Source organism: Pelecanus crispus, chromosome 8, assembly GCF_030463565.1.
Source record: "Pelecanus crispus isolate bPelCri1 chromosome 8, bPelCri1.pri, whole genome shotgun sequence".
Classification (NCBI taxonomy): domain Eukaryota; kingdom Metazoa; phylum Chordata; class Aves; order Pelecaniformes; family Pelecanidae; genus Pelecanus; species Pelecanus crispus.
The window spans coordinates 18,140,894-18,154,703 of record NC_134650.1 but is presented as its reverse complement, the minus strand read 5'-3'; the positions used below and the strand labels follow the sequence as shown (position 1 = coordinate 18,154,703).

At 41.6% G+C, this 13,810-nt stretch overlaps 1 protein-coding gene across 1 annotated transcript in view; it reads left to right on the top strand.

Moving 5' to 3' along the window:
- The window catches only part of SLIT3 (slit guidance ligand 3), a 549,457-nt gene that overhangs the window by 50,105 nt on the left and 485,542 nt on the right, over positions 1 to 13,810 (top strand). The window contains exon 4 of the mRNA XM_075714742.1: positions 11,607 to 11,678. Within this exon, the coding sequence (XP_075570857.1) occupies positions 11,607 to 11,678 (72 nt within the window). The remainder of the gene's footprint in view (positions 1 to 11,606; positions 11,679 to 13,810) is intronic.

Below are 13,810 nucleotides of genomic sequence, written 5' to 3'. Positions count from 1 at the left end.
TGATCCAAACTGTCCAAAGGGCTATTCCATACCATATGATATCACGCTCAGTATATAAGCTGGGTGAGTTGGCCGGGGAGCAGCGATCGCTGCTTGGGAACTGTCTGGGTATCGGTCAGTGGGTGGTGAGCAATTGCATTGTGCATCACTTGCTTTGTATATTATTATATTTTATTATTATTATTATTATTATTATTATTATTATTATTATTATTATTATTATCATCATCATCATCATCATTACTATTTTACTTTATTTCAGTTATTAAACTGTTCTTATCTCAACCCGGGAGTGTTTCTCACTCTTACTCCTCCGATTCTCTCCCCCATCCCATCGGGGTAGGGGGAGTGAGCGAGCGGCTGCGTGGTGCTTAGTTGCTGGCTGGGGCTAAACCATGACACAAATTCATAGTGCTCCTGTGAAGTAGAGTTAAGAGGTTGGAAAGTAGAGGAAGGGTTTAAAATAGTTGGTTTTATGTGCCTGAGTCCAGCTTGCATCCCAGCACCTGTAAAAATCTTGAGTGACTTTAGCTGCAACATACAGTCCCTGACAGTGCTGTGGAAAGCTCTGGCTGTCTTTGGGGAAGAACAGGCAAGTCTCTTGGTTTTTAATTTTTTTTAAAAAAATGTTTTTTGTTTGTTTTCTGATTTCTTGGTCTCTTTTGCAGCTTTTCTCTCCAAGCTACTTGTGTCTTTTTTTTCCTGTCCATTAAGTAGTTTAGTACTATTTCAGAAAAGTAGCCCTTTTAACCAGACTGTTAACAGCAGGTGAGTCTTTCTCAGTGCATAGCTCACCACTTTCTTTTCAAGGTATATTTAGTTGTCGTCTTCATCATAGAATCATAGAATGCTTTGGGTTGGAAGGGACCTTTAGAGGTCATCTAGCCCAACCCCCTGCAGAGAGCAGGGACAGCTTTAACTAGATCACGTTGCTCAGAGCCCCATCCAACCTGACCTGGAATGTTTCTAGGGATGGGGCCTCTGCTACCTCTCTGGGCAACCTGTTCCAGTGCTTCACCACCCTCACTGTAAAAAACTTCTTCCTCATATCCACTCTAAATCTATTCCTCTTTAGTTTAAATCCATTACTCCTTGTCCTGTCACAACAGGTCTTGCTAAAAAGATGGTGCCCATCTTTCCTATAGGCCCCCTTTAAGTACTGGAAGGCTGCAATAAGGTCTCTGCAGCCTTCTCTTCTTCAGGCTGAACAACTCCAACTCCCTCAGCCTGTCCTCATAGGAGAGGTGCTCCAGCCCTCTCATCATTTTTGTGACCCTCTTCTGGACCTGCTCCAACAGTTCCATGTCCTTCTTGTGCTGAGGGCCCCAGAGCTGGACGCAGTACTCCAGATGAGGTTTCACCAGAGTGGAGCAGAGGGGCAGAATCCCCTCCCTCGACCTGCTGGCCACGCTTCTTTTGATGCAGCCCAGGATACGGTTGGCTTTCTGGGCTGCAAGTGCACATTGTTGGCTCATGTCCAGCTTTTCATCCCCCAGTACCCCCAAGTCCTTCTCTGCAGGGCTGCTCTCAATCCCTTCATCCCCCAGCCTGTATTGATATCTGGAGTTGCTCTGTCCCAGGTGCAGGACCTTGCACTTGGCCTTGTTGAATCTCATGAGGGTCACAGAGGCTCATCTCTCCAGTTTGTCCAGGTCCCTTTGGATGACATCTCGTCCTTCCTGGCACGTCAACTGCACCACTCAGCTTGGTGTCGTCTGCAAACTTGCTGAGGGTGCACTCAATCTCTCTTCTATGTCATTGATGAAGATATTAAACAGCACTGGTCCCAGTATGGACTCCTGAGGGACCCCACTTGTCACCAGTCTCCATTTGGACATCGAGCTGTTGACCACGACCCTCTGGATGTGACCATCCAGCCAATTTGTTATCCACAGAACAGTCCACCCATCAAATCCATATCTCTCCAATTTAGAGAGAAGGATGTTGTGGGGGACTGTGTCAAAGGCTTTACAGAAGTCCAGATAGATGACATCCATTGCTTTTCTCTTGTCCACTGATGCAGTCACTCCTTCATAGAAAGCCACTAGGTTGGTCAGGCAGGAGTTGCCCTTGCTGAATCTGTGCTGGCTGTCTTGAATCACCTCCCTGTCCTCCATGTGCTTGAGCATATCTTCTAGGAGGTTCTGCTCCATGATCTTGCCAGGCACAGAGGTGAGGCTGACAGGTCGGTAGTTCCCAGGGTCCTCCTTTCTTCCCTTTTTAAAAATGGGCACAACATTCCCCTTTTTCCAGTCAGCAGGGACTTCACCTGACTGCCATGACTTTTCAAATATCCTGGAGAGTGGCTTGGCAACTACATCAGCCAATTCCCTCAGGACTCTGGGATGCATCTCATCAGGTCCCATAGACTTGTGTACATTGATGTTCTTCAGGTGGTCTCGAACCTGATCTTCCCTTACAGTGGGAGGGGCTTTACCCCCCTGGTCCCCATCTTTTGGTCCATTGACTTGGGAGGGGTGAGGAGAGAGGTTGCCAGTGAAGACTGAGGCAAAAAAGAAAAGTTGTTGAGTACCTCAGCCTTCTCCTTGTCTGTTGATACTCGGTCACCATTCTTGTTCATCGGGGGGTACGCTTTCTTTAATCTTCCTTTTCCGGTTGACATACCTGTAGAAGCCCCTCCTGTTATTCTTTACATCCCTTGCCAAATTCAGCTCCAGCTGTGCCTTGGCCTTCCTGACCCCCTCCCTACACAACCGGGCAGCTTCCCTGTACTCCTCCCAGGACACCTGTCACTGCTTCCACTTCCTGTGCAGTTCCCTCTTGCTCTTTTGTTTGACCAGGAGGTCTCTACTCAGCCATGCTGGTCTCTTCCCTTCCTTGCCTGATTTCTTATACCTGGGGACTGAGAGCTCTTGCATTCTATGGAAGCTGTCCTTAAAGATCTGCCAGCTCTGTTCTGTTCCCCTGTCCCTGAGGACCGTTTCCCAGGGGGTCTTTCTGACTAAATCCTTGAAGAGCTGGAAGTTTGCTCTCCTGAAATTTAGGGTCCTGACTATACTCCTTGCTTTTCCTGTATCCCTCAGGAGTGTGAACTCCACCAATGCGTGATCACTGCAGCCCAGGCTGCCTCCTCCAATCTTGAATGTAAGCTATTGTTGTATTTGTTTTGTTTCATGCTTATCTTATTTTATGTCTGTCTTGAAAATAATGTCACGCAATATCCAGAAAAATAGCCAACACGTAACCTAGAGGTATGTATCTTACGAAATAATGCTGCCATGTCTTGCTGGCTGCAGTGTTGAAGGAAGGAGTTACTCTTCTTTTATTAAAAACTCATGGGCACATCTAGTAAGTATGAAGTTTTATTATATAAAGCTTCATTCAAAACTGTTGTGGTGCATAGAGATATTATGCATATGTATGACATTATGAAAATTATTATATATAATGTTACACATTTTATAGAAGTTTCAGTTACACAAGTTATAGAAGTGCTCCTGAGATACCCCAGTACTTCATACACTGAAGTTTTAACCCTGTATTCCTGTATAAGATGATTACAAGAGTCAAACCACTTATATGCCTGGTTCTGTATGAGGGATTTTAGGAGGATGAAACTATATTGTATTCAAATATAATTAAACAATAGATAAGCTTATACCCTTGACTGGTTTTTTTTCAGTTTACTAAGCAATCTTAGTTACAAAAAGTGAGCCAGTAATTTATGGTAGAATCCTAGGATCATTTAGGTTGGAAAAGACCTTTCAGATCATCAAGTCCAACCATTAACCTAATACTACCAAGTCCACAAGTAGACCAATTAACAGTAGAGTAATAATTAATTTCATGTTTCCTGGCTTGGTGGCTGGCTTATTTTTTAATAAAAGTAAAACTAGAATAGAATCATTAAGGTTGGAAAGGACCTCTAAGATCATCAGTCCAACTGTCAACCCAACACCACCATGCCTACTAAACCATGTCCCTAGGCGCCACATCTACACGCCTAGTAAATACCTCCAGGGATGGTGACTCAGCCACTTCCCTGGGCAGCCTGTTCCAATGCTTGACAACCCTTTTGGTGAAGAAATCTTTCCTACTATCCAATCTAAACCTCCCATGGCATGACTTGAGGCCATTCTCTCTTCTCCTATCGCTAACTACGTGGGAGAAGAGACTGACACCCACCTTGCTACACCCTCCTTTCAGGTAGTTGTAGAGAGCGATCAGGTCTCCCCTCAGCCTCCTCTTCTCCAGGCTAAACAACCCCAGTTCCCTCAGCTGCTCCTCGTAAAACTTGTGCTCCAGACCCTTCACCAGCTTCATTGCCCTTCTCTGGACATGCTCCAGCACCTCAATGTCCTTCTTGCAGTGAGGGGCCCAAAACTGGAGACAGTATTCCAGGTGTGGCCTCACCAGTGCCAAGTACTGGGGGACAATCACCTCCCTGCTCCTGCTGGCCACACTCTTCCTGATACAAGCCAGGATGCTGCTGACTGCCTTGGCCACCTGGGCACACTGCCAGCTCATATTCAGGTGGCTGTCAACCAACACCCCCAGGTCCTTCTCCTCCAAGCAGCTTTCCAGCCACTCTTCCCCAAGCCTGTAGCGTTGCATGGGGTTGTTGTGACTGAAGTGCAGGACCCAGCACTTGGCCTTGTTGAATTTCATACAATTGGCCGCAGCCCATCAATCCAGCCTGTCCAGGTCCCTCTGCAGGGCCATCCTACCCTCGAGCAGATTGACACTCCCACCCAGTTTGGTCATGTGCAAACTTCCTGAGGGCACACTCAATCCCCTCATCTAGATCATTGATAAAGATATTAAACAAGTCTGGCCCCAAAACTGAGTCCTGGGGAACACCGCTTGTGACTGGTTGCCAACTGGATTTAACCAAGTTCACCACTACTCTCTGGGCTCGGTTATTGAGCCAGTTGTTTACCCAGCGAAGAGTACACCTGCCGAAGCCATGAGCTGCCAGCTTCCCTAGGAGAATGCTGTGGGAGACAGTGTCAAAGGCTTTTCTGAAGTCCAGGTAGGTGACATCCACAGCCTTTCTCTCATCCACCTGTTGGGTCACTAGGTCATAGAAGGAGATCAGGTTGATCAAGCAGGACCTGCCTGTCATGAACCCATGCTGGCTGGGCCCGATCCCCTCGTTGACCTGCACATGCCTGTTGAGCACACTCAAGATGAAGTGCTCCGTAATCTTTCCCGGCACCGAGGTCAGGCTGACAGGCCTGTAGTTCCCTGGATCCTCTGTCCGGCCCTTCTTGTAGATGGGCATCACGCTGGCAAGCCTCCAGTCATCTGGAACCTCCCCTGTTAACCAGGACTGCTGATAGATGATAGGAGCTTGGCAAGCTCCTCTGCCAGCTCCCTCAATACTCTTGGCTGGATCCCATCTGGTCCCATAGACTTGTGAGCGTCCAGGTGGCGTGGCAGGTCATTAACTGCTTCCTCCTGGACTATGGGGGCTTCATTCTGCTCTCCATTCCTGCCTTCCAGCTCAGGGGGCTGAAAACCCTGGGGATAACTGGTCTGGCTATTAAAGACTGAATCAAAGAAGGCATTAAGTACCTCAGCCTTTTCCTCATCCTTGGTGGCAATGTTGTTCCCCCCTCCACCCCCAATAAAGGATGGAGATTCTCCTTGGCTCTCCTTTTGTTGTTATTGTATTTGTAGAAATATTTTTTATTCTCTCTTACAACAGTGGCCAGACTGAGTTCTAGCTGGACTTTTGCCTTTCTAATTTTCTCTCTGCATGACCTAATGAGATCCCTGTACTCTTCCTGTGTTGCCTGCCCCTTCTTCCAAAAGTGGTAAACTCTCCTTTTTTCCCTGAGTCCCCACAGAAGCTCCCTGTTCAGCCAGGCCAGTCATCTTCCCTGCTGGTTTGTCTTATGGCACATGGGGACAGCCTGCTCCTGTGCCTTTAAGACTTCCTTCTTGAAGAATGTGCAGCCTTCCTGGACCCCTTTGCCCTTCAGGACTGTCTCCCAAGGGCAGTTTCAGAATAAACAATAGTTTACTTCTGTAGTGAATTTCTGCATACAGAACTACAGGGTTTTAGTGCTTAGCATTTACAGCTTCTTAGACATCTTCCAGCAGAAGCATAAGTGAATATACCTTTGAGCCTAGCGAGAGGACATTGTGCTAGTGTAGTGGTCTTACGTGGATGCCTTGGAGGTGACATATGGACTCGTGGAGGCCCACTGCTTACACCTTGAGAACTATTGCCTGCTGTTGGTGGTTGGTCAGCTTTTATGGGTCACTTATGGGGACTTGAGGAGCAGGCTAACAAAACGGAATGTGCAAAGTTGTATTTCCCATGCATAGCAGTGGTTGAAGTAATCTGGAGGATGGAGAGAGTTGCAGTGTATGGAGATTGTTGACTGTATAGTCAGCATGTGTCTAATCAGACTTAATAAATTTGACTCAATGCAGGTATTGCCCAAGTTGATATGACTCCTGGAGAGCCTCTCTGCACAGTTCTTCAGCTTCCAGGACATTTTATTAGTCTGGACTCCATGCTGTGCACATCCAGAGTTGCTTCTCATCCAGCGCTGGAGCTAATCTATTCTGTGGCATTAGATGATTATACATCATTCTGCCCAGTGCTCTGAATTCCCAGAATACTTTGCAGGTCTTATTAGCTGTGAAACATCCAGTTCAAAATACTTCAGAGACTGAACAGCTGCATTCTTATCCAGCAGTCCCAGGTCAAATAACCTGGATCAAATCTTGTCTGGCTCTGTGCCCCAGATTCCTTCCTTCCTCTGGGTGTACCTCAATATTGATATGGTGGTGGTTGGTGCTATGTGTGTGCGCACATGTGCGTGCACATGTGCTGATTGTGTGGTGGATGTGTTTCTAACAGGAGAGAAGAGGACCAATCAAAGATTTTAGTTGGAGTGCTGTGAGTCCCAGGTGGTGTTCCCAGTTTGAACAATGCAAAGGATTTGGTGTGACAGTCAAAATTTGACTGATTTTGCTTATGAGAAAATGTAAATGATGTTTTTTTTAATCCTGGTCTACTCTTCAGATTCACAAAACTGGTATGTCATTCATTCATGATGTAGGTAGTTGCAGCTGCAAAAATGGCTTGGCTTTTAAATCCAATTTCCAGATATCGTATCTTGATTCTATTTCTATTTTAAATAAGTCACTAATTTAAAATCAGGAATATCTATATTTGTTAATACAGTGCAGTCACAAGAACAATGTCCACAGAATCATTTTACAAGGTTTTGGCTCATTTTGTTTATGATCTTTTTGCAGACCATTTTTATTTTATTGTAATAATATATGGCTTCACCTTTTCCAAGCTATTTGTTATAAAATCAGAAATACTGTTGTAATTGGAATTAAACACCTGACAGGACAAGATTTAGACATTAACATGATGGTGAAAAGCTCTCATAGGTAACAGGCTTAGGCAAGAACAGGGAATTTCTGTACCACTCTTTGCATTGTTTTGTGTGTGAAGGGGCTGCTCCACAATGGGTTCCTTAAAGTGTGCTCAGCCTGTGCTTTGAAGTTCCCCTTAGGAATAGCTACATTAGAGCTTGCCCTGCCCTGTGCTGGCATTCCTAATGTTTGCTTCACCTTGCACTTGAAGTTTCCTTATTTGTCCTAGAGCTTACTGATAGATGAGGGTAAAGTGAAGTTCTTGTTGAATGGCGTGTTAGGAACTATTCCACTACATTTCATTTGTGTTTGGCACCTCTTTGTCAAACTGGAGGAAACAGTGCTTATAAATGACCATTCAGAACATTTGCTCTTTTCATTAAATAATTTTTAAATGCTTCTATGTCTCTTTTATGGGATTTAAAAACATCCTGTCTGGTACTTTGATACTGCTGTATTGAGAACTTTCTTAATGCCCTTTCTCTCAAGCCCAGGAAGAGAAATAAGATGTGTAATTGGGATTTTTCCTAGGCTGATGATGGCATTCTGGCACATAATAAATATAAGCATGCTCTACATCCTAAGTTTATATGAGGTGATCTAGTCTTATACTTAGGTCAGTATTGCAGTAGGAATTATTTAAATACAGTAGGTGATGTTCAAGAGAAACAAAACCCTATTCATTCTCTAGAGTTCCCCTGAGAATCAAATGATGAATAAAATTACTTTTGGCAGATATTCCAACTTGAATGAAATCTTAAGAAGTGATGGAAGTGGTGTTTGGAGAGTTCCATAACTTGAACCAAGACATCAGTAGCCATGGACTCTTCAAATGTTTGTTGTTACCTCAGATTTGCTTAGTTATCAATTACTAACGTAGCCTTGGCTTACTAGCTGCAAGCTCTGTCTGTGACAGAAGTACTGTGCACTTGCAGTATTTTGAGGACAGCATCATGTGCAGTACAGTGCAGGAGCACTAACCTGAGTTGATGGGTTATTTTGAAAATCAAGCTTACATGAGTTAAGGCAAAGGAAGAATGTCATTAAATTATTGGTCTTGATAAATGGATTTGGCTTGCTTACTGTGGCAGTATAAAAAGACCAACACTTCATTTACAACAATATAATGTGAAAAATATTAAATAAATTTAGACCGATACGAAATGTTCAGTCCTAGTGAGCAGTAGGTCACAATGTGAGCTTTTCAAAAGCGTCCTCGTGTGGACTTCACTTCGTATGCAGTTTGAAAGAAAAGCAATACTAAGGTAATGTCAGGGTGAAATCTTAAAATGCTTAGGACAATTTAGAAGGGCAACTGAGAACTTGGTCTTTATCCATCACAGGTAGGGCAGTGTTGACCCATACAAATAGCAGGAAATCACTTAACATATTTGATAGAATCATAGAATCATTTAGGTCGGAAAAGACCTTTAAGATCGAGTCCAACCATTAACCTAACACTACCAAGTCCACCACTAAACCGTGTCGCTAAGCACCACATCTACACGCCTAGTAAATACCTCCAGGGATGGTGACTCAGCCACTTCCCTGGGCAGCCTGTTCCAATGCTTGACAACCCTTTTGGTGAAGAAGTTTTTCCTACTATCCAATCTAAACCTCCCGTGGCGCGACTTGAGGCCATTCTCTCTTCTCCTATCACTAACTACCTGGGAGAAGAGACTGACACCCGCCTTGCTACACCCTCCTTTCAGGTAGTTGTAGAGAGCGATCAGGTCTCCCCTCAGCCTCCTCTTCTCCAGGCTAAACAACCCCAGTTCCCTCAGCTGCTCCTCGTAAGACTTGTGCTCCAGACCCTTCACCAGCTTCATTGCCCTTCTCTGGACATGCTCCAGCACCTCAATGTCCTTCTTGCAGTGAGGGGCCCAAAACTGGAGACAGTATTCCAGGTGTGGCCTCACCAGTGCCAAGTACTGGGGGACGATCACTTCCCTGCTCCTGCCGGCCACACTGTTTCTGATTTTCTGCATTAATTTGATAATAAGTTAGGGAAAAAAAAAATGTTAGCTTTTTTTCTTTAAGAAGTTGTTTGTGTTGCTGTAGATTGTAAATGTTTGACTTCTCAGGTTGCAAACGTTATAACCTTGAAAATACCATTTTTTGTTACATACATTTTCTTCTCTGCTTGTTGGTGTGGAACCTCCTATTCTAGAAACTTAATCCGATTTTGTTTAGTTTCTGTGGCTTAAAAGAATAAGCATAAATTCAGCATTTGTGAAATCCTTGCAAGTAGAGCTAAGAATATTCATAAACCGTATTCCTTGGACATTGGTTTGAAGTAAGTCAAATGGCTTTGGACTTACAGTGGATAATTGCATGTACATTACGAGAGCGGAAATGATGATCAGGCACAGTAATAATCATCAGACAACTATGTGGGATTGATGCATTTCACTGGCAGTCTTTTTCATTCTGATTGATAACTAACTCTCAAGAACTAGTGGTAGTCTTAATGAATGAGGATGGAACTGAGGAGTGCTAAGGCCTGTATTATCATAAGTAATTTTTTTCATTGTATTTCATCCTGCTAAGTAGATCAACTCTTCTAGAATATAAACGTGCTTAACAAAATATGAATCGGATGAGGATTAAGTAGCACGTTACTATCAACCTTAAACAAGATCAAGATTAAGTTTAATTTGCTATAAAAATGTGAAATTTCACATGGGTAAAGGAATCCAGTTTAAAATCTTTTCATGTACTTTCCCAAATGCAAGCTAGTGCTTAGTATCTCTCATGTTGTTGTTTAGTGTTTCATTTACTGTTTTGTTCATTTATCTCAGAAATGTAATTGGGTAGTCGGTAGAAGCACTGCGAAATAACCAATTTTTGTATCTGCTTAAATTAGCGCGCAGCATGCGTAATGTGTAACGTTTAGGCTCTGTAAGCAAGCTTGCAAATGCAGTCTTTGATCTGTTCTAGGTGTCAGAAAGAGAAGTAAATATTCCCCTCTCTCCCATCACCCCTTTATCTTGCAAGACATGTTCATATGGTAGCCATATGAAAACTCTGCCACATGAAAACCCCACAACATTAGTTTGATCTCTGAGGAAGTCATTTCAATTCAAAAAAATCCTTGAATTCTGAGAGTGAAATTACTCAGTGTGCAAGAAAACTGGAAACCAGATACTGGGTGCTAAGTATGTGTAGGTTTCTAAAAGTTCCAGGTGTCTTCTGAGATCAAAACTCTACCAAAATCTGTTATCAAAGTTAACTTTTAAGGTAGATTGGGAGCAAAGGAGGCATAAATACAGGCTTATATACGAACATATATGAGAAGTCAGCTTCCTATTTAGAACAGTTTAGTTTAGGTCAACTTTGTTATGTAAATAACATTCATTAGGACTGTGAAAGCAAGTGACTTTTTATTGTCAGACAACAGAAAAAGGAATGTAGAAAAAGATTGTTTCTTATAAGTAGAACTGCTTTTAGATTTTGCAGGGCTGTCATGCATTTTATGAAGGAGAGGAAGCTTATGCTTTTCATAGCTACTCGGCTGGAGTAGCTTGTAACAGTTGATTTCTTACAATTCACAAATTGTGTTCATCAGTGTAAAACTTTTCACAATGAGTGAGTAAAATGGACTAATGTACAAATATTAAACAGTTCTCTAAAATGTTTCTGGAAGAATCTTTAAGATTCTATTTCAAAACAGCATACAGTTGTCTGGTTACCTGTATGTTCCTATGTTCTACAACAGTGCTCATATTTTCAAAGTGAAGTTTTAAGTAAATGCTTAAAAAAAAAAAAATCTTCTGTGTATACTGTAGAAATAATAGCTAATCTGGAAGTAAGCTCAGCTGGACAAATCACTTCATTTACTATGCCTACATTTTTAGAAAGAGAGAGAAAATCCAGATACCTCCTGGTAACTATTCCTCAGAGCAATGAGAGCTGACCATGGGGTCCATATGATTCGCCGTTAGTAGGCGTCCAGAGGAAAATTAAAGAAAATATATTTGTGTACTCGTCCATATTAAAAAATTCAAACTTTCTGGTGACTGTCACTTGACTCCTACCTGAAGAATCTAGGCAGGTGGTCTACGGATGGCATGATCTCTTTGGCTTCTGTATGGATAATGTACATAATGCATTCTATGCTGAGTTCATAGCATGAAGTTTCATACAATGGGAGCTTCATGTGTTTATGTAGAATAGAATAAGCTTCTTAAATTGGACTATAATCTAATTTGTTTTTTATTCTAATTGTAACTGTTTAGGCGTCTGAACAAGAACAAATTGCAAGTTCTTCCAGAGCTGCTTTTTCAGAACACACAGAAGTTAACTAGATTGTAAGTATAATCTGATTTATGTTTCTATTGTATGTTCGTTATTATACAGATTTGCACGTTTGTGTTTTGACTGTGGTGAGAGGTTTAATTTTTGTGATATTAGAATTGCTAGATAGTAAGGGTTCTTAAGATGATGTGTTATATTTGCATGTAGTGTAGTTGTAATTCAGTAGAGCATAAATATCAGAGGGAAGAGAAACCAGGAAATTTTTCTGTTCCTCCTATATTTACCATGATGACTTCAAGGTGAATTATTCTCAACTCTCTCTGTAGAGTTATAGAAACCATGAAAAGTGTCAACTTCTTGTACCCAGTATAGTCCACAAAGAGAGATTGCATACTTTTATTTAAAAATTAGCATGTTGACATAATACAGATTGCTATAACTTTTTTAGTTTTAAAATTTATCTTTTTAACTAAGTCAGGGCACTGCCAGGCAGACCAGCAAAGTTCTGGCTGCTGCCTTGTCAGTCAGGAAGATGAGGAAATATGGAGAGGTAAAGAATTTTTCATCCCTTGAAATACAAAAACTGTGTTATAAGATGTTTAGATGGCATCAAGACCAGTTTGAGCAGCAAGAGAAGACTAACGTGAGCTTCGCATCTTTTTTTTTTTGGTGGCAGGAGGGAGAGAGTGGTGTTAGCACAATGACTGGATGATTTATAAATTTTTTTTTTTAAAAAAATGAATAGAAATAAAATGGATGAGCAGGTGCTTGCAAAGTTACTATCAAGAAAAGAGTCATCTGCCTTTTTAAAAGAGTAGTCAAAAACTGTTTGCAATCGCTTTCTAGGTCCTGCTAAAGTTAAACTCATGATCCAGTCTCAGTCTGTCTTTTTGAAAGATGTGCTATATGCTAAAACTGGGTGGTTTTTTTGTTTTGTTTTGTTTTGTTTTTTAATGCATGAGTTTACATATGGCAGACCAGTTAGTAAGATTTATGATTTGGCTAGTAAAATTGTGAAGTTACTACAGGACTGCTGAAAAGTTGCTATGTCCATGTGGGGTTTTTATAATTGTTTTAATACCTCTATATGCAACCAAACAAACCATTTAGGCAGTGCAGTAAATTTTTTCTTCCTGTGAAAATACAAAACATACGGTGATGGTAAAGATTAATTTTGCAATCAGCTGACTATTTAAAAAAACAGGCTCTTTGTTGATGCTTTAAAAGCAGACAAATTGAACAGTGTTGTGCAGTGAGTGATACTGATCAATTTTGGAGAATTTCTGTAATGAACTTTGCCTGAACTTTCTCATGAAAAACTGTACAAGTGAATGACATTGTTCTGGAGGTTAAAAATATACATATAAGAATATAAATAATCACAAAATCTGCTTGAAAAATTGTTGTTGGATTCGCTTTTGCAAGCCTTGTCGCAGCTTTTGAATGCACTAGGAAATATTTGCTCAATGGATTTACTAGGGCTGAGGGATTTGGGTGTATTTCCTAGTGTTCTTTGCATGTTTTTGAAATTCTGTGTCTTGAAACTCCTCTTGAGTATAAAGTGTGAGCTGGTACTTACTTGCAGATACCATTATCTGGTCTCCAGAAGATGCCAGTGGTATTAATTTCATAGAAGAGTTGCTTCATGTAGGTTGGTTGTCTAAGGAAATGGTGATACTTCCAAGACAAAAAAAAATTTTATAGAGTTTACATGTCTCCACTAATACAAATTCCAGTTTAACATGTTGAAGCTTCCTCTGTGAGTGGTCACATTGTACATGGCTATCATTAGGCTGAAAGGAACTTTCTGGTAATTTGTGGTTTTCAGGGAAGGTTGTGTATGTTGATAACTTGGGTGCATCTGTCTTAAGGAACCTTGCACAAAGAAACTAAGTGAAAGTAATTGAGGCTTTTCCATACCAGAGTGTGTATTTTTTAGTAGATCATGTAATCATGAAACATTATAGTCCTTAACAGCAAGAGTAGTAATTTTGGTTTTAAAATAGAAGATTGTAATAAAATTACATAAAATAGAATGATTAATATAAATGCTGTATTCTGTAATGCCTCCCAACAGACGCTGTTGAAATATTTGTCTTTATTCGCTGACATTAATTCAAAGTTTTACTGTAGCACCGTTTGTCAGTAGAAACTTGCTTTTTCTTTTGAAGTTACAATTGTTATA